Raw genomic sequence first — 21,954 nt, 5'->3', positions numbered from 1 at the left:
ACTTTTAGACATGTACACTTTCAGGCAACTTTCTAAATGGAAATCAGCTCTGTACTGTGATTAATTCCAGGATACCTAATGCATGTCAAAACAGGCATCCTGGAAGTCAACAGCTCTTTCCTTAAAACTAGCTTGACACAGATGGATACGTACATTATTAGCCTTTGAGCCTGGGACCTACCCCACATTGCTGCCTTGTCCTGAAGCCAACTAGGACACTTCGCTCAACCACTGATGAAATTTTAACATTTCTGACTTAGCCTCTTCGATTTTGGTGAAATTCAGGCGGGACCTTTGATTTCTAATGACAGCCTGTGTTAACATTTCATGAACATCTTTAGTCCTCAAATCCCTGCCCAAATCTGGCTCAGTTCATGCTTTGTTCTCCAGTCTTGGCTTAATGTAGCTCATCTCTAGATGCTTCCACAGTCTTATTTTCCTTTCTAGGAATCTCCAAATCAGTCTCCCTTCCTCCCTCCCTCTCCTTCCTTCTCTCTCTCTCTCTCTCTCATTTTCTCTTGTGCATCTAGTGTCCATTTTCTTCTATATTCAAACAGCTAGAATTCTTCTGTAAATGAGAAAGAAATTGAATTTACATAACAGGCTTAAGGAAAAGGGGGTTTTTTTTATTTTTGCGCTCTTTTTGTTTTCTGGGTTTTAGGGAGGTTTTTTGCACATACAAATGGAAGGTCCATGAATGGCTTTAATTTCACATGTGGCTATATCCAGATATTTAAACAATGTCATCAGAAAACATCTCTCTTCATCTCTTAACTCTGCTTTCCTTTATATTGGCTTTACTTTCAGTAGACCCTTCCCTCGGTTAGGTTCCAAAATGCCTAACTTCTTATGTTCAAAGCTTTATAACCTTAACCCAAAAGTACTGTCTTAAATGCAAGAGTTACCAAAAAACAAACAAACAAACGAAAAAAAAAACTTAGGATTAAACCTTTTGGATCAACTTGAGTCATATTCTCATGCAGAAATCAGTCTCTCTGACCAGGAAGACAGAAAACACTAGATGCCCAAGTCTGGGTCACATGCCTATCCCTGGAGCCTCAAAGATGCACTTAGGCCCATGCACTCAGCTACATGCACCAGGGAATGTCAGGTAATGTTATCAGAAGATGAAATGGAACCAGACAGGTCAAACCAATAGGCATCCACCATAAGCCACCTTCAACTCTGCCTAAAGGAAAATATCCACCATATTCCTTAAAGTGGAATCCAGCTCTCACTGTGATTTCATTCTGCTTTCCTCTTCTCCTTCATTCCTCCTTGCTCCCCCTTTCACCAACACACTCTTTTTTCCAGAAGTACAGCTCACCATTTTCCCAGACTGCCATGTTTTCACTCTTCAGTAACTTTGGCTTATCCCCCAGAATTCACCTCTTGTCTGACTTCCCTCACTAGTCAAGCTAAGCTGATACTTCTCCTACAGCTTTCTACTGCACACTACGCTTACTTGTTTTTTAATTTGAGAATATTTCATATTTAATTTTAACAAATATTTAATGACAACACACTATGGGAATACCCTCTATGCACTGGGTATAGTCAGCAATGAATAAAACGAAACCTTTCATTTGGATGAGAGAGAAAGACAATGAATGTCGTACACACAAATACCTCACACCGAAACAATGAACAGGACAACCCATAAACACACATAAAATGCCAGATAATAAAAATGCTATAAAGAAAAACAGAAGAGGCCTTGAATGCAGACACTTTTCTCTTCCACTTTTGGTATTCCAATGCACGTCTTAGAGCTTGGTACAAATCAGGCACTTATATGATTTTAAAATAAGTGAACTAATGAATTAATGAATTATAAAACCAAATAGGATGCTCTTAAAATTCATGTGTAATTGGAAACATTTTTTCCTATTATATTCCTAATGTTACAAAAATGAAACTTTTAAGCCCCTCTTAAAGTGAAAACTGTTTGGTACCCTTCAAAATTTAAAAATCTATATAATAATTATTTTCAATGAAGGACATTTATTTTGATTAGGCATAGTCAATAGTGATGATAGGTGTGTATGTATTATTAGTAGATTGCTTTCAACCTATGTTGATACTTTTTCTTTTAGAGAGAGGGAGGTGGGGGCAGAGGCAGAGGGAGGGAGAGAATCTTGAAAACTCCACGCCCGGGGCGCCTGGGTGGCTCAGTGGATTAGGCCGCTGCCTTCGGCTCAGGTCATGATCTCAGGGTCCTGGGATCGAGCCCCGCATCGGGCTCTCTGCTCTGCAGGGAGACTGCTTCCTCCTCTCTCTCTGCCTGCCTCTCTGCCTACTTGTGATCTCTCTCTCTGTCAAATAAATAAATAAATAAATAAAATCTTTAAAAAAAAAAAAATAAATTAAAAAATAAAAAAAAAAAGAAAACTCCACGCCCAGCACAGAGCCTGACAGGATGTCCGCGGGCCCACACAGGGCTCAATCCCACAATCCAGAGATCATATAACCTTAGCCAAATCAATCAGACTCTTAACCAACTGAGCCACCCACGCACCCCAACACTTTTCTCAGCAATTCCTTCTCCTGAAATCTCTATATTAGAATCTAAAGTGTTTGATGACTCCACTCTGCCTTTACTTCATCATATTCTCCATTTGGGAGGAATAAAGTGTAGATGTGCATAGTTGATTATCTAGGAAACCATGGCTAATACAGTAAGAAGATCATAACTAAAGTGATACAGTAACAAGGACTTATCCACATAAGTGCAGTATCCCACAAACCCCAAGACAGTCACACGCACATTGACGTCACAGACTTTAAATATCTCCTTTTTGACTATGTGAAAAACAATGGTTACTCTGACCAAAATCCCTCTTTTGTTTACCTGAAGAGCAAAATGTTACTGAAGAGATTTAGGATGAATATTTTAAGAGGATTCCCTAAGGGGCACCTGGGTGACTCAGTGGGTAAAAGCCTCTGCCTTGGGCTCAGGTCATGACCTCAGGGTCCTGGGATGGAGCCCCGCATCTGGCTCTCTGCTCAGCGGGGAGCCTGCTTCCTCCCCTTTCTCTCTGCCTGCCTCTGCCGACTTGTGATCTCTGTCTGTCAAATAAATAAATAAAATCTTTAAATAAAAAAAAGAGGATTCACTAAAGATGAAGCCCAAAAAATGGCCATTATTTGCATCATTCACAATTCCATGAATTTGCTGATTATAATGCATTTCATATTTAATTGTAAAAAGCACTCATCTCAAATATTGGGACTCCCTAAGCCCATGTATAAAATGATCTTATGTATAAAATAGTTTGTTTTCTTGTTTTTATCATTCTCTCCTCAAAGCTAATAAATTCCCACTCACAACAGCTTAAGATATTACTCCCCAGCCTTGATGTTATGTATCTCTCAGGCTTGAACAGTGCACATTTGTAATTCATTCTTAGCTGCCTGAAATAAGTTAACTGCTTTGTGGATTTTTAGACGCACCAAAATCAGCTAGGACCCTTGGAATGCTTGTGTAAAACGCAGTCCGAGAAGACCTTAATTTAGGATGAAATGGGCTCAAACATTTATTTCTAACAAGCTTCCCAGAAGATTCAGATGCACAATAATGTCTGAGAACCGTGACCCTAGAGATTCTAACCACTTACATGTCCTTGGCCATTGAAACTCAAACGGCGTTCAGACAGACAACTCCACGTCTGGGTTTCAGAGTTCTTCATTCTATAGACATCTACTCAGCCCCTCCTTCGCAGTATCAGCATCTTTTCTGGAAGAGCACAGGGGATATACAACAATAGACAACGAAAGTAACGAAAGAGCAGCTGCCCTCCTGAAGCTTACAACACAGCTGAATCACAAATGTGTAAATAAATACATGGTATAAGGGCAAATGATGATAATGATAGTGGCAAAAATGGTGAGGAGCTAGGCAGGTAGCCATCTGAGGAAGATCATTCCAGGCGAGAGGAACAGCAGGTGAAAATGCCCTGAGGTCTTAGGAGCATCAGGGGCCAGCCAACAAGAGACCAGTATGGATGGAGCAGAGAACTCCAGGGGCAGAGTGGTAGGAAGTGAGGGCAGAGATCCCTGCTGGAGCTCAACCACGGGGTGCTTTGCAGGTTTGCATGAGAAATCTGGATTTTATTCTTTGTCTTGGAGAGTAGCTAGATTTAAACGGAGGAGACATGGTCTGGTTTACATTTTTAAAGTATTACCCCAGCTGCTACATAGAGAAAAGACCACCGGGCTTCCTTCCTGGAAAGAGGAAGATCAATTACGCAGTCAGACATGACGATGGGGAAAAGTGGTCAGAATCAGGCCGTGTTCAAATGTAAAGCCATTTGAATCTAGTCATACACTGAATGGGAGAAACAAGGCAAGGGAAGGGGATCCGGGAGAAATTTATCTACCTGAGTAAAGTTCTGGAAAATTGCCCACTTGTTTCATTTACTTCTTTTTCCTTCTCTAATTCCTATATAAGAGAGTGCACATTCATTTAGATTAACATAGGTTTGCCCTGTCTTCTATAACTTCTTGAAAGGACACTAAAGTTTCTGCTTCTACCACTAGTTGTCAGGACTGGCAAAGAGACACGCAGATCATCTTCAGCAAAGCCTCCCATCCTCCTCCCACCACCAAACCAAAAGGTTTCAGGAACTTGAGATGAAAGGGTTGCCATCTGGCAGCCCTGGTGAGAGCTGATGACTGACAGCAACAGCAGGAACATGATACATTCTATGAGCAAGATGGATGGGCAGATGTGAGACTTGGCTCTGTGGCTCTCTGCTCCCTTCAGGGGAAGGCGGCCATTCGCACTGGACAATCTCAATTAAATAGACTGTGGGCTTCTGAAAGGCAGCTCCTCCTGTTCGAACATCCCTCTCCTTGGCTTCCTGTGCTGGACTTCAGAACCACTCAATAAATGTGAATCTAATTGAATTGGCTGGCAAGGAGGAAATAACTTTCTGTTTGCAAAGTAGATTGAGTCCAGAGGTATTTCTCAACAGGGCTTTAAAACTGCCACTGAAAACAAGATTATATTTTATTCCAATTATACCGAAATGAGTTCTGCTATATTTACATATGGAAAATATCCAGAACAGTTCAATTCAGTGAGTGGCAACATTTTTTCACAGCCTACGGCACCGTTTGGAGATGTTAGGGATGGAGAGAAGGGGAGAGGGAGTAAGATGGAAGGAGTGGGAGAAAGGCTAGCCCCAAGCTAGAAAATGAATTTGTACATTTGTTCAGGGTTCTGTTGAGGGAAGAAATACAGCCACCACTTCAATGTTTTAGTCATTTGGAAACCACCCTTATGATCTTTGCCATACCCTTTTGTCAGTCAGAATTCTCCAGAGAAACAGGACCAATAGGAACAGAACCAACATACATACAAAAAGAGATTTATTTTAAGGACTTGGCTCATACAATTATGGGTGAAATCTGTAAGGCCGGCTGGAAGTTCAGGCAGAATTTCTGGTGCTATCTTGAGGCAGAATTTCTTCTTCTCCAGAAAACTTCAGTTTTTGCTTTTAGTGTTTTTCAGTGATGGGGTAAAGCCCACATCATCAAACGGAATCTCCTTTATTTATAGTAACTGATGAGAAATGTCACATCTACAAAATACCTTCACAACAACCTCTAGACTAGAGCTCGACTAAACAGCTAGCTGAGTAACCTAGCTGAGCTGACACCCACAACCCTTTTACAGCTGTACTGTCATTGATTCATTCATTCATTCATTCATGTAGTAGATATTTATTGAATGCTCCCATGCCAAGCCCTTTTCTCAGCTCTGGGGAAACAATATTGAATTAGACAAAGTCCCTGCCTCCTCGAGCAACATTCTAGTGGGACACTCGGGGAGGAACAAGTTGGCTAAGAAGAATTCTGCTCTATTTTCAGATTAAGAAACCTTTAAACGTCCATGAAGAGCTATGGTGTAGTGTGTTCAGTAGTAAGGTCCAGAAGAAAATAAGGGAATATATATTACTTTAAATTTTTCATTCATTATAATAAAATCCGAGTGTGGATGCACTGTTAAGAAAAACATGCACAAAATCACCAAGTTAGAGTGCTGGCTACATATTTCCTAAGACACTAACAGCAATGTGTACAGATAATTTGTTTTCTTCATAATGCCACCTGATTTTTTTAAAAACTAATTTTAGAAGGAAGAAGGGCATTGCCTGTTTTCCTCCATAAGAATGTAAGCGCCAAGGGTTCAGAACCTCGTGTGTTTTGCTATCTTCGCAGAACTGCTATGTCCTCACATCCTAAAACTAAGATATTGTGGTTGGTAAGGGCTGCACTGTAGGAAGGCAGGAGAGGGTTCACCAGCTGGAAGCTGGCTTGTTCCTCCCCATCTCAGGTCCTTACAGTGTGAAACCCCAAGCTTTCTTTTATATGAGAACCCCTCCAATATTTGCCTGTGGTCAGCACGCTTTAAGGAGACGCTCAGGAGGGAAGAGGAGAGAAAGGGTTCGCAGGCAGAAAGCGGATATCATGCTCACAAATTTCAGAAAAGTCTGTTGGAAAAAGAGTTAGTAACCTGAGTTTGAAAGAGGTCATATTATCCAGGAAAATATTTAGAACTGATTGGAGGTGTAAGGAGTCCCACGGTTTGTTCAGCAGAGTAAAAAAAAGTAAGGGGCTTTCTTAGTTGAGATCTTTGAATTTCTAAAATGTGAAACGTAATGTTCTATTATTTATGGAGGAGCTGATTTCCTCATCAGTGTCTGGAACAGTGCCTGACACATAGTAAGCACTCAGTAAACATTTATTGAAAAAATGAGCAAGGAATGAACAATTTAACACTTTAAATGCTTATCCATGGTATGCCTAAAAATTACCTCTTGAAGTGCATAAAATATGCCTCCCTACTAAGGAGTGAGGTGAGGATGAACAGTTCGTGAACCGTTGGGGCTGCAGTCCAAAGTCACACCCTTTGCTCCCTGGTATCAGTCATCTCAAGCTTACATTTTGACCATCTACCTGAAGGGGAAGAGTGAAGGTTTATTTGTCGACCCTCCTGGAGTCTTAATAACAGTTGTATTCATTTGCTCTAAATTTAGGTTTAATGATGCTCTAAACTTTAAAAAAAAAGTCAATGTTGTTGGTTGGAAGAATATGTAGTTAATATAACGTAATAATTCACACACACACCCCATTTAGATAGATTTATCTCCCTCCCCAGTCACAGGAATCACAGAACGAGTGCAGGTCTGACTCACCAACCCAGCAGGTTCAATAGGCGCATCCCTCTCACCACGTTGCATCTTTTCTGTAAGCAGATAGGAAGGAGAAAAATACCCAGAACCCGTGGAGCCAAGTATGCTTGTGTCCTTGTCCCACATGTGCCCAGTGGGGAGCAGTGCGAGAGGAGAAGGGGAAGAGAAGCTGGAAGCATTGATCCCTCAGTTTCCCTCCCAGGAACTGGAGTGGAGAGTCCCTTCCTTTAGGGCAACAGGAGGAGTGGGCAATGATTATCCCCATGAACACTTACATCCAACATGAGCGGTGCTTTGGGAAATCTGTTTATCTGCCCTAGAAATCAAGGGTGTTGATATTTTCATTTGCCTCACGTCCTTCCACTTCGAGGTTATGAAATCTTTGGTGTCTGGATCACGCCCAGATGTTGATGAGTTAATCCCTTATCGACAAAGCAGCCACCACCTGGCCCCTCGCTGCTTCTGAGGATGTGAGAAAACAACGACCACTTTCCCCAGGGACATTATTTTTGGAAAGCTGTGCCGCCCACTGTGGATCTAAGGACACCTTGGGTGTCTTTATATGGTTGAGGGGGAAGGAAAGACACTCTTCTCCAAAGGGCAGGGGTTCAAGCAGAGCCCACCAGAAACCCACTGACATCAACAGTGGCGTTGCTGTCACGCATTCACATTATGAGGCAGCAAAAAGCTTAGAGGTGGGGAAGGAAAACTCACACTTCAGGAGAAATGTATAAGCACTCTGTCTCACACACATGCACGTTCACGCACACACACACACGTACACGCCACGGTCTGTAACACTAGCTTTTAGGAGACATTCTAGACTGTGTGGAGGAGAGAGACTGAAGATGGGTCATCACTGTTACATGACCCTTCTTAAATTTCCCTGATAAAGAACAGCATAACGTGGATTCAACTATGCAGTAATGCAATCAGCATTCGTGAGTACTTGTAGAACCGGATTATTTTCTATGTCACTTAGAGCTATGATGTCTAGCTCAATGACAAAATATTTTGAAGGACCTGCACAAACTAATAAAGATCATGCAATTTATTGGCTCATTGGAGTCTGAACCGAAGTTAACAAAAATATCTTAATAAAATGTGCCTTTTGTATGACTTCTGTGTAATGAGGAGCATCTTTATGCTTCACTGGCTGATTCCAAATTCTAGTAACTTGTTTACTTAGGGAGATTCCATAATAATGCAACTTAATGATGCATACAGTACAGATCAAGTGATTCAATTTTACAAGGTTTTTGGTTTGTTTGGTTTTTGTTTTTAGTATGTTGTGTCCTCTGCCTAGAATATTATTCATAATAAAGACTATCAAAAATCAGAAACAAATCCTTGAGATTACCTGGTGAAAACCTTGTATTTTTAGATAAAGAAATAGATTTAATAACAAAATCAAGATGAGGAAACAGTTTCTTTTTTTTTTTTTAAGATTTTATTTAGGGGCACCTGGGTGGCTCAGTGGGTTAAAGCCTCTGCCTTCGGCTCAGGTCTTGATCCCAGGGTCCTAGGATCGAGCCCCACATCGGGCTCTCTGCTCCACAGGGAGCCTGCTTCCTCCTCTCTCTCTGCCTGCCTCTCTGCCTACTTGTGGTTTCTCTCTGTTAAATAAATAAAATATTTTTTTTAAAAAAAAGATTTTATTTAGTTGTTTGAGACAGAGAGAAAGTGCGAGAGAGCATGAGCACAGTGAGGGGCAGAGAGCAGGGAGCCCATTGCCAGACTCAATGCAAAGATCCCAAGATCCCAGGATCCCAACCTGAGCTGAAGGCAGACGCTTAACCAACTGAGCCACCCAGGAGCCCCAAGAACACAGTTTTCAACTCCGAATCCTTTGTTCTTTCACCCATCTTTAAGGCCTAGGAAAAGCCGCACCTCCTTTACGAAGCCTTCCTTGACCCCCAGACTTTTAAGAACCCCTAATCATGGTCTATGCTGTACCATGTAGCATTTGGTTAAAAACTTTTGTCACTGCCCCCAATTATATCTTACTCCTGTATCTTTAAGGAGATTATTGTCTCAAGGACAAAATCGTGTTTTATGATACTGTACACTGAAACAGCACAGTGCCTAGCAGAATGACATGCACCATGATTATCTCCTAAGGGACTTATCCCTTTTCTAATGAATTCAGCACTTTGCTCCTTGTCACTTTAATGCCATCACCCTCTTTCATTAAGTAAACTTTCATACGTGTGACTTTTCACCCATATCCAGGTGCATGCACAGGCGCTCATGTGCACACACACACACACACACATATCCCCAACACCTAGTACTGTCCCTGGCACACATAGTAAGTTCTCAATATTGTTTACAGACAGAAAGAGAGAGAGGAAGTTGGTTTGTGAAGTTACTATAAGCAGGGAAGGTACACAGGTATACACACAAAAAGTAGGATTTCAACTGAGCCTTAAAGAAAATACATTGACTGGGGCACCTGGGTGGCTCAGTGGGTTAAAGCCTCTGCCCTTGGCTCTGGTCATGATCCCAGGGTCCTTGGATCGAGCCCTACATCGGGCTCTGCTCAGCAGGGAGCCTGCTTCCTCCACTCTCTGCCTGCCTCTCTGCCTACTTCTGATCTCTGTCTGTCAAATAAATAAATAAAATCTTAAAAAAAGAAAATACACTGATTAACATGCAAACAGAAGGGAAAGTTATATTTAAGGCAAAGAATATCCTGTATTTTAATCCCAAATTGAGCACTTTTTCTTTGTTTAATTGCAGGTCATTTACTTAAGCTCCCTGAAGCTCTATTTCCCTACCTGCTGAACTAGGATAATATTATATATTTTGTAGAGTTGTTATAAGAAATAACTGAGATGAATTATGCAGTAGGAATCAATAAATAGTAGTTATTAACAACAAAAGTTAATATTAACTCCCTGACTGAAGCCGCCAGTAGAAGCGCCCGTGAGGGCATAATGGGTAGCTCAGTTAAGGCTACAGCCGCATGATTTACAGAGGGAAAAGATAGGTGGTAGTGGAGGGAGAGGCCAGGTTGAGTCACCGTCTCTCTGACTACCTCCAAGCTGAAAGCTATCAAATGCATCATTAAATTCACTGCGGGGTGTGGTGAAGGCCAACGACTAGGAAGCGGTCTTTCTCAGTAAAAAGCACATTTTCTTTTTTTTTTAAATCAGACAAGACACGGGTTGTAATCTCAGACCTAGCAGTGGAGTAAGCCTGAGGCAGTTGGCTGTAGCAGGTGACGAACCATGGATATATATACACACCCGCTACCATGATGCTAGGCACATAGCGGACACCCAAATTTTCATTCTGTCCTCTGTGACGTACCAGCATCATATCCCACCACTCTTTCTACCCTTCTTTTCTGTCTTTGCCTCTTCCTAAGCTTTACTCCTTCTTGGTCACTCATTTCTTTCATCTGCTTACCTATACCTTTGGCATTCGAGTGTTTACGGAGATTCATTTCCTATGAACGCATTTATAGAGCACTTACTGTAACTCGGGCACTGTGCTTATAACACTAGATTCCAACACCGCTGCCTGTGCTGCCCTTGGAAGTACTTCAGACTCATTTGCATGAATGAGCATGTCCTCTCAAGGTAACTTAGTTGGCAAAGGGCATCGAGTAAAGTTAAAGAAAAGCCACGTTGTAGGCCAAACATGCTCCCATTTTCTGTAGTTCCATAAATGTGTGTGGGCATAGCATAGACAAAACTCAGGCAATCTGGGATAGGTACCACTCGAATGGCAGGAAGCAACAATAAATAATAGTGCGCACAGGAAAGTCAAAGTATAAGCCAGGCATATCCTTTTGACCCCTGAAACCTACTTTTGGCAATTTAGCCTGAGGAAATAATTATGGCGATGCACAAAGATTTAGCTGAAAGATGTCCCTTGCAGGCTTGTTTATGTAACACTGCAAGTAAAACAAGCCTTAACATCTAAGGATAGATTAACCCAATTATGTTTTATCCATATAAATAGTTAGTAAATGATATCTCAGAGGAATAATTATTACCATGGAAATAGGACCAGGTACACTATTAACCCACCAAACCAGATTGCAAAGCAAAACATACCAGGTGAACTTGTGTTTGTTAAGTATATATGAATAGAAAAAAGACAGGAGGGCTAGCAGGATACTAAAAATAATGAACTCTAAAGGTGAAATTATACATTTCCACTTCTTATTTTTTGTGTTTTCTGTTTGTTTTCTCATTTTACATACTTCCATGGGCCACTTTCGTAACAAAAAAATGCCACATTTATAAATGATATAGATAGATAAGTATACGTACATATAAATGATGTATGGATGGATAGAAGGTAGATTAGACAGATGATAAACAGATGTATGATAAATAAATAAATGATAGATAACTAGATGGTAGATTAGATACATAGCGGACTGCATAGTGGTAGACATATGAAGGATTAGACAGATGAGAGATAGATGGTAGATTAAACAGGTGATGAATTAAATAGGTAGCTTGCAGATTAGCTAGATAATGATGGATTAGATAGAGACGGATATAGATGACGGTTTAGAGACCTTAGACAGGTGTTGGATTAGACAGACAGGTGGTAGTTACGGTAAATAATGATGAGAGCTACATAGAGGACAGATCATCCTGCAGTCCCGCAGGCACGCAGGGCAGGACGTGCAGCGGGACCGTCTCATGAGCCGCAGGTTCAGGAGAACAGCCAGTGTCCCTCCCGCTGTGGCTGAGCGCGCCCCTTTCTCGCCAGGTCGACGCGCACGGCAACATTCTGCTCAGCACCCTGGAAATCCGGAACGAGACGAGCGGCTCGGAGGTGCTGACGGGCGTGAGCGAGCCCAAGGCCACCAGCATGTACTCGTACGACAGCGCCAGCATCCAGTACCGCAAGCCGCTGAGCAGCCGCGAGGGCTACGGGCGCGGGCTGGACCGGCACGGCGCGCACAGCAAGGGCCGCATCCGCCGGCGCGCCTCGCAGCTCAAAGTCAAAATCCCCGACTTGACTGATGTGAATTCCATAGACAAGTGGTCCCGAATGTTCTTCCCCATCACCTTTTCTCTTTTTAACGTCGTTTATTGGCTTTACTACGTACACTAAGGTCTGTCCTCATGGTTCCTAAACGACTACTCTCCTCTTGATTCTTAACCCCACAGGCGCCCCCACCTCCGTCCCCCCCACCCCCTGCCCAGCAGCAGCGATCCTGCTGGGGTTTTTTTTGAGGTAAGAGATTCAGCCATCCAATTGGTTTTAGGCCTTGCATATCAATTTTATTACTGCACCATGTTTACTTCCGAAAACAAAACACACATACACACACCAAAAAAACTCTATTTTTTTTCCAGTCTCTGTGGTCCAGGTTATCCGCTCTTTCAGAGCTCTAGTAATTGCCATGTTTACAAACACACACACACACACACACACACACACACACACACCCCACACAAAGAGAGGAGTTAGATAGATCTTTAGCAGTCCTTCTTACTTTACCTGGATTTTACTGATTTATTTTTTAAATACGATTGAAAAGAGGACCTAGCTCTGTGCGCGCACCGCTTCCTGGGAAACTGTAACAATCTCATGCTGCCAAAAAAACAACACAACTTCCAGGATCTCAGAAGAAAAAACAAAGCCATTGACAAGTTACAGATTTCCAGGAAGAAGGGGGGATAGAAGGAGCCTAGACAGGAAGGAAGATTCCCCTCCAAGCTCAAGTCCCCAAAACTCCCTTGTAGAAGGGGTCCCAGCTCCACGGAAGAGGAGGGAGGGATTGACCAGGGCCGAGGAGGTTGAGCCCAAAAATCTGCCATCTTCACCTCACCGTTAAACTGGATATTCTGGGGGAAAACAAAAACAAAAACAAAAACGCTTCCTTCTCCGACTTGCAAGCAGATTTCAAATTAGCACTAGAATCCATCCTGGTGGCCATTGAGAACATTTTTCTTTCGTTGAGAATAAGGAGTCTGGGGCAATGATGATTTCCTTAAGTATTCAAATGAGCAGCCTTGAACTCATTTCATCGCCTCTGTGCCCTGAAGCCATGCCTGCGAATGTCCCCTGTCCCTGCTCCAGAGAGTAGGGGATGAGAATGGAGAAGGAGGGCTTCCATAATGGGAGAGTGAGCGTATTTTGCTTGGGAAAAAAAAAAAAAAAAATTGTCCTTTCCATGAGGAAGGCAAGTCTTATGTGCTGTGAAAAGGGTGCCTGGGCAGTTACCTAAACTGCCAAATCTTCAATCAAATAGTGTATATTTCATAGCCTTCCAGAGAGCAGCACCTGATGGTGACCGGTCTTGTTGGACAAGCCTCGGCAAGCACCTTGGGGCTCTGCTCTCTGAGCTCTGCATTCCAAAGTATGAAATGAATGCTTCCGGAAATGCACATACACCCACTTTGCTGCCCTTCTCCCCTGAGGCCAGATTTCTATTTTAAAGAACAACTTCAAAAGAGGAAAACCACAGATAACAACAACAATGACAAAATCACTGGGCCTTCAAACATGCATACCAGCCCCTAAAGCATAGAACGTGTCTGGACTCATGAATCATTGTCATTACTGCTCTGCCTTATCTCTGCTCATGGATTACTGTGGTCATGAGTCACTGAAGGGGCATCCCTTATTGGCCCAACACACACTTCTAAAGTGTCCAACCAGCTACATTGGGGTTTATCCCATTTTATGTCATTAAAGCCTCATTTTTTTTCCCCCAGTATGAGTAGCTAAGAATTCTCTATGTTCATTTGCAAGGTTGAGTGAGACCCTGAAATGACCAACCAGTGATGGAGGCAATTTGTTTGGAATCTGATCTCTGGATGTCAAATAAGGGTTGAGGTAATAATAAGGATGATTGCATCATTTGATGATCTGGCTTTCTTCCTAAGGCTGTGATGAGGGTCTGTGTTTACAAAAGCATCAGCTGCTAGAAATTATAGTCTTACTTGGAAAGATAAGGTCAAATTCCTGCTGATAACCCCAAGGAGACAGAGCATTGAGATACTCTTTTTAGAAAGCAACAAGAAAAGAGAACTCCCAAATAAATGAATGGCTATGGCTGCAGATAATACACATTAGTAAGAATATAGAAACTGTGCTTTTACTGCGAAAATTATCTCAATGGTTTCATAAGAAATTAGTAGAGATTGGGGACCAAATTCTCATTTAGCGTTACAGTTTGCAGAATCACAGTCCCCTGGTCAAGAGAATCTCCAGCGTCCGGGGATGAAGAGATCCATTTTGCAACTGACTAGTTCTTGGCTGGGAAAGATGCTTTGCCATCAAGAAATGCCCAAATAGAATGGAATATGACCATACTGGGAGGTTAATATTCCCAATGACCATCCAGGAACCACTGCGTATTTAAACACAGGAAGGGAGATTGTTGGCTGTTGCCCAACAGGAATGAATCCTTCTGGTGTCAAAACTCTTGAAAAAGATTTTAAGGATGAAATGCTAAATGAGAAAGGAAGTGTCTATAATCTATGTCCGTAACAAAAAACAAATTTTCTTTATTCATCTGTTTAGATCGTCCTCCTTAGAAAAGACTGAGGTAATTTTAATTTTATGATTTTTTTAAATCCTGCCTTCAAAGTCTAAGGAATTTGATGTTTATAGATAAAAGGTAAAGCGCCTCTGAGAAAAAGAGAACACTTTAAATTCTTATATCCTAACCTTTGTAAAATGAAAGATTAGTGAACGTGAATCTACCATTGGGCACAAAATGGTGTCACTGTATGTCCTCCTGGGCTATAGAGGACACAGGATGGTGCAAATAGCTATTTGCTATTTGAAAATTAAATAGCTATTTGCTATTTCCTATTTAAATAGCTTTGATTTTAGAGGCAATGGGAGCCTGAAAAATGGACAAGCTGACATATTTCTGGTTCATGACCTCTGTCCCCACTTCCTTCTTCTGGACACCTCCCAGCCAAATCCCCTCCTCCTCGGCCCCCACCCACACTCCCTCTGGACTTAACAGTCCATGGAAAAAAATCCTTCCTTCCCTACCTCTCTCCCTTGTCTTGCTCTAAATGATGTACATAAAAGTTGTTAGACATTCCTAAGTGCCCTCAGGCTGGTCCCCATTCCTGAAAGATACAGATCAAGACATTATCAAGGGGTCACCATCTAGGTATTCCTGGGTTGTTTTCTTTTTGCCATGAAAATAGCCATACTCTCCTGCATTACTGAGTGGCAGCAGAAGCAGAAGACTGTGTAGACTCACTCTCCTATGCCAGTCATGTCCAGGGGACCCCACGTCCGCAGTTCATAAAGTGGCACATAAGCTGTGTTATAGATGTAGCCTGTGTAGACCCAGCGGAAACCCATTCTTTCATTTGACAATGATGACTACGCACTCATTTTTCCCACTCATGTTCATTGGCTTCACATATCAGGGGTGACCTATGTTACACTTAACAGCTTTGTGAGGCAGACCCAGGTAAAGACACACTCGGGGGTAAATTACCCAGGATTATTGCCTCCATCCTCTGTACCGCCAAACAGAAACAGCAGACTGGTTGGTGATTCTGCTGGCTAAATGATACGTGTTCTCATATCATATATGCCATCTTTATTGTGCATTATGAGCAACGAAAGATCCTGAAAATGCAAAGAGAAAAATGTGGTGCAGAGAATAAAGTTTGGTTTATGGATCCAAGGATAGACTTTCCTTAAGCAAACATTACGTACTATACACAGAAATGTTGACTAAATTCCATCTTTCCAAAATCAATGACTCCTTTATAAATATTCATTTATGAAAGAACTCAGTTGAAATTCGCCAAGTTAAACAAACAAACAAACAATATTTATAATGCTAGAAGGAGACGACCTCCAAGATTTCTTACATGGACAATTTTGAATAGTGTCTCACTAACGGGTGATGTGCCCCCCCCCTTTTTTTTTTCCTAAACAAAATGTAATCCTGTATCCCAGGAGGGAGGAAAAAGGAATGTACCATTATTTGTTCGTGTTGGTTCAATCAGCGATTACTGGGATGAGAAAGAAAAATGAAGACGTTATCTCAGTTTCCTGAAAGTGAACAAAGGTAAACTTGTGAACAGAATGTAGAATATTATGTAAACTTCCTTGTAAATTCTGTACATAGTTCATTGACTTGTTCCCTGTTGCGTGGTGGTCTTCGGCTTTGGGTGGGTGTTTGAACAATCTGAGCATTGTAAATAATGTCAGCTTCTAAGGCACTTGCTTTTATTCACGAAGTGAAGCAACTAGTGATTTGGGCCCAAACCAGAATCTCTTTCGCTCTTGCTGTTTCTCTGCCATTTTGTGTGTGTGGTTGTGTGACTCCGCCAGGCGTCTATGCTCCCTGCCTCGTGCCCCCACCCCACAGAAAGGAACAGTAGCCACAGAGACGGCTGCACTCTGGTGGGGTATGGGAATGGCGCGCCAGCAGAGACAGGAACTGTAGCGAACTGCTTCTGGAACCGTGTTGTGAAAAGTAGACGTGTTTGTATCAGTCATTCGTGGCTATTCATATATCGAAATACCAAATTTTCCATGCTGTTGAGGGGTCAGGAATGGAAGAGATGTTCAAAATCCACAGGTAATCCAAAGCTTCCTTTGCACCGATAGCTCTAGCTTCGAACTTTTTTTCCTTCCACAATATTTCCCAGAACTTTTAATGAGAATAGAAGTGAATGGATGGGTTTGATCAGGGTAAACACACAGTCAAATGTCCAAATGACGGGAAGGAGAAAAGGAAGAGACAGCAAATGACACTGAAACACCAACGGGCTGATGCATCCCTCAAAAAATGCAGAGGTAACTATGTTACTGTTTCTAAAAGGTAAAGAGAGAGATTAGCAATTAAAGCAAGTATTTTTCAACTGGGGGCCCAGGGTTGTGTTTGATATGTGTTAGTTAAACTTAGAATCTGGTAATTAAATGTTTTCACATATATTTCTCCCAAGTCCTGATATTCTTGAAAAAGACGTCAGAAGGCTGGGACATTCAGGCATACGCTGTGTTTTCACGCCAGCTGGCAGTCCCAGAGAAGGTGATGGAGTCTGCAGAAATCCAGAATATCTCAGCAAGCCGGGACATAGATTGGTTTCTTAGTAACATTTTTAGAACGAACCCTGTCTTTCTTGGAGCTAAGAACTTGGCAAGGCAGGACTTTTTGTACCAGGATTTCATGTACCCGGAGAATCATTTTGGTTCCAAAATGTGTCAACCAGTGTCCATCAGTAATCAAATAAGAAAAATGCCCTATAGGAACTAACAAGGTCAGTCGATTTGTAGATCCAGAATACACTGTGCTTTTACTCTAATCATGCTTTTTCTATATAACAGAAATCAACTAAACTGACAGAAAATTGTTAAAGGTTACAATTTCACAAGGCACATTTGAAAGGAAACCCTTGTTAAGAGAAGAACTGCAAACCAGAATATACTAAGTTCCTAAAAGGGTAAGAATAAAGAGTTTTGAGTTTACTTTTACTTCTCCGATAGCAAGAATTTCCTTATTTGAATGGAAGAGGTCTAACAGTTGTCTTGTTTGGTTTTGTTTTGCCTCATCAAAAAGTCTTTGGTACATCAAGGGGCTCACAGTCGTTCCTGATTGGCCGCTAGATACCTTGCACCTCCTGGAGCAACCAGCACTCATCACAAAGATTTCAGTAGGAAATCAATGTGGGAAAAATAGGTGTATTGTTGAGCTGATTGGGAAGAAACCCATTCTCAATAATGACTCTACCAGTATTTCCTGTCTTGAAAACAATAGAAAAATAAATCAGGAGTAGAGAGGCCAAATAACATTACGCATTTGCCTTAGGTACACAGGGTCACAGATTCACCTAGTTTCAAACAGCTCCCATTAGAAGCCAAAGGATGAATAAGAGCAATCGCTATTGCCATCTGGCTTTCACCTCCCCCTGGGTTTCCTCTTGAGGAGAAACAGTAAAGGGGGAACATTTTCCAATATGACTTTTTTATAGGTGAAAATGATTAAAATACGATATGCGTGTGCACCATGCAGGTTTGGCTGCATGTGAAATACATTACCTCTCTCGTGCTCATTCCCTCCCAGCACCGCACGCCATCTTGCCTCCTGCCTTAACCCAATGGAATCAATTCATGTTGCCTCCTCCTCATTCCAAACCTCCTAAGTTATCTTGCCCTTGCATAGACTTGTCCTTGTTTTGTGAATTGAAGATACACAATACAAGCTATGCCCTTGCCTTGCATAGCTTGTATTGTGTATCTTCAATTCACAAAACAAGGAATCTTCATAATCTCCCCAGATTCTTAGTCCTATTGCCTTTAAAAGGTCTTTGGAGGGAGCTTTGTAGTCTGGGTAGCCTCCTCCAAACTGCTTCGCGTTATTTTTCTTTTCTGCTTTTCCGTCCTGTATGTCAAGAGTACATGTTTACATAAATCTTGTCTCCCTCAGCCCAATTTAAAATAAAATGGAAATAAAAGTCATTAGCTCAAACCTGGGAAAAGTCACATTATCTACACCAAAGCTGGATGACAAGAACGTCCCCCAACATTCTAGTGGCGGGATGGTGAGTTCACACTGTATCAGCTCTTGTCTGTCAAACTCATTTCTCATGCCCTCCTTCAGCCTTAATTGTACGCCTTTAAGAAACCTATTATTATTCCAGAATGGTTTCTCATTCACAGCATACACCGCTGGTTACAGATCATCCTCTAGGAACTCTTTTACTCCTGTTAGATTCCATGTCTGTGCATCACCCCACCAACCCCCCCCCCAGCCTTCTAACAGACACTGAATATAGGAAGACAAGTCATAAAGCACTTGTCCAAACTTCCCTTATGAAATTATATAGAACATCTTTTTCCTCCAAACAGCCTTCCTCTACTGAGAGAACAGAGTCCTCTACACATGCACCAAGCAATGTGAAGACTAACTTCAAAAAGTTAACAGTAAATGAGCAGCATGGTGGAGAGAGGGAAATTATAGTGGATGGCGGATACCCTGGAGTTAGGACTGCAGGATGAGGTCTGTATGTTGCCTCTAGGACTGCCCAGTGGTTCCGGACATGCCACCAGATGATTCCCAAATTCCCTCCCAGATTTCCACCAGTGGGAAACCAAGTTCCCAGCTACATTTCAAAAGGAATTTTAGAGAGGTTCATTTGTCCAGGAAGTTACTGGAAAGATACAGGAGCACTGTAGGCTCTGCTAACACAGCCCCATAAATTCAGTAATGGTTCTCGTTGTCTATCTGTGGGAGTCAGTCATCAGGGTAAACTGTCTGGTGTTAAGTGAATTGAATTCAATACCTCTTCAAATTCCTTTAAACATACATTGAAGTTACAGTACCTAGAAATTTAAAATAAATTTATAAGCAAATGGCAAAAATAAATCATTTTATAATTTCAGTAATGGTCTACACTACCATATTACCCTCCAAGGGCACTGGACAGACTCAGATAGCATAAATCAGTGTGGTCTCTATTTTTAGATCTCTGAAAGATACAGCTCCTCTAGGCCACTCTCTGTATCTCAGTCAGGAAAAGCCCTGAAATACCCCCTTAGGAGTGGAAAAGCCCAGGTCTAGGCAGCATCTAAGCAGAAACACTGTAGCTCAAACCTGGGGTTTGTAGCGGTGCCCTTCAACGTTTGTCCCCAGAGCTGGCCCCCATTGCTCTTTGTGCTCCACAAGCGGGAGTAGCAGGTAGGGTTAAGCTCTTAGACAAGGGGCCGCCTCGCACCTGGTTGGAAAACATTCCAGGTCTTTAGAACCTCCGTTATCCACTCTCCCTGCCCCACTTTACCAAACCCCCTCCCATTCCCCACTTAACTAGTTCAATCTGACAAATGTTTAGGCACAGCCATGATGTAACTGAAAGTTTACTTTATTAAATTGAGATTAGCATTTCTAGCTTTTCATATTTTTAAAGCATGCGCCCTCCCCATTCCAGCCTCTGAGCCTGAACTCCAGGGAGATCCCTGCCCACTGGTGTTCTTAACTTCTTTCCTTTTGCCAAACATACCTTCCAACTCCAACTTCCATTATTCTCCTGAGAGCCCCCCCCACCTTCATTCAGAATTGTTAGGAGAATACCTAAAAATTCCTCCTTTCCATGGTAGACCAGTCTACCAATGAGATGGGCGCTTTTTTGTAAAGTTAACCCAAGATTCTGTCCCTTGACCTCGCACACCCTCCAAAACCTCCTGTTCCAAACTTCCCGTGTGCCGATGTGCTCATAACTCCTCTTCAAGTAGTGAGCTTAGAGTTTTTTCAGGTTTCTCATAATTTTACCTTGATATAGGTTCATATTTAACGACATCTTTTTAAAAACAGAGGAAGCACTTGTAAGTCTTCAAGTTCTCACCAAGTTGAAATGAATACTTGCAAAGAAGAAAAGCAATTAGGATTCATTCCGGTACAAGTAACAAAAAAAAATCTAAAACTTTGGCAATCAAAATGATATCTCTTATAACAGTAAGTGCAGGAGTAGGGTGGTTACTGGGTTCATTATTTCAATAGCACAACTTCGTCCAGGACCCAGGCCCCTTCCCAGGACCAGTTCTTCCGAACTCTGTATGTTGTCGGCACCCACTGGGGTTGCAGCATGGCTATACTCAGGAACTTATATCAAGTGGCAGAAACAAGGGAAAGTCCTGTGTAGGTCTCTTTTGAAAAGCCAGGGAAGGGGCACCAGGGTGGCTCAGTGGGTTAAAGCCTCTGCCTTCGGCTCTGGTCATGATCCCAGGGTTCTGGGTTCGAGCCCCGCATCGGGCTCTCTGCTCCGCGGGGAGCCTGCTTCCTCCTCTCTCTCTGCCTGCCTCTCTGCCTCGTTGTGATTTCTCTCTGTCAAATAAATAAAATATTTAAAAAAAAAAAAAGAAAGAAAAGCCAGGGAATCTTTCCCCAAAAAACTCTCCCAGCCATCCTTTTTCGTTCCTTTGGCTAGGGCTGGATTGCACAACCCTTTCTGAACCAGTTACTGGTAAGAGGAAAGAAATTATCATGATGGGGTTACAGTACTGACCCAAAGCGTTGTCCAATGCCTGGAGCAGGGAGAAAAATGGAATATGTTAACAAAAAGAAGGAAGAATGGCTTTTGGGTAGATATCCAATTGTGACTGCCACGCGTTGGTCTAAGGTATCAGAAAATACTTCCTTACACAGAATTTCATGATTCCATCTTCCCTACAGCCCTGTGGTTATGACAATACCAGTATCTGGAAATAGAGGCTAAATAGGTTAAGTTATCTACCCCACATCTGATAACTAGTTAGTGATAGAGTTAGTATTCGATCTGAGTTTGTTTTGTTTTTTTTCTGGCTGCAAAGGCAAAGTTTTGTCTACTCTATCACACTGCCTATATCTAATCCTTTTTACCTCGATGATCATCTGTTCTGGGTGGCTCAAACATAAGAGGAGAGTAAGAAGAAAAAGAACAATTTCCATTCCCAACATCTAGATATTATGCCCAGTAAATAAACACTTTTGGTCTTCTTTTATCCTGTTCCTCCTCCCTGCCCTTGCCCCTCCTGCTCCACCCCCCACCGAACACACAAAAGCCTTTCATTATACTCTTGAGGGGAAGTGTAGAAGGAACAGTTCACATAACAACTGAATAGCCTGAGGTGCGCCCCAGTTCTTTTGGGATAATATTACTGTTGGGGGGACCACATGCCCCAGTTTCCCTGAGACAGTCCCAGTGTGTAATTGGCAACTGAACCACATTTCACTCTCAGATCTGTCCATTTAGGTAACAATTATATAGTCACACTAATTATGGGTCTCATAATCCCCATACCTGTGTATATGGGA

General features: G+C 42.1%; 1 protein-coding gene across 1 annotated transcript in view; it reads left to right on the top strand.

Moving 5' to 3' along the window:
• GABRB1 (gamma-aminobutyric acid type A receptor subunit beta1) overlaps positions 1–20,817 on the top strand; it is a 399,851-nt gene extending 379,034 nt beyond the window's left edge. The window contains exon 9 of the mRNA XM_045997484.1: positions 11,937–20,817. Coding sequence (XP_045853440.1) covers positions 11,937–12,284 — 348 coding nt within the window. The 3' untranslated portion in view covers positions 12,285–20,817. The remainder of the gene's footprint in view (positions 1–11,936) is intronic.
• Positions 20,818–21,954: the final 1,137 nt, after the last annotated feature.

This window comes from Meles meles, chromosome 2, assembly GCF_922984935.1.
Source record: "Meles meles chromosome 2, mMelMel3.1 paternal haplotype, whole genome shotgun sequence".
Taxonomy (NCBI): Eukaryota; Metazoa; Chordata; class Mammalia; order Carnivora; family Mustelidae; genus Meles; species Meles meles.
The sequence above is the reverse complement of the archived record's forward strand: the minus strand, read 5'-3'. Positions and strand labels throughout refer to the sequence as shown.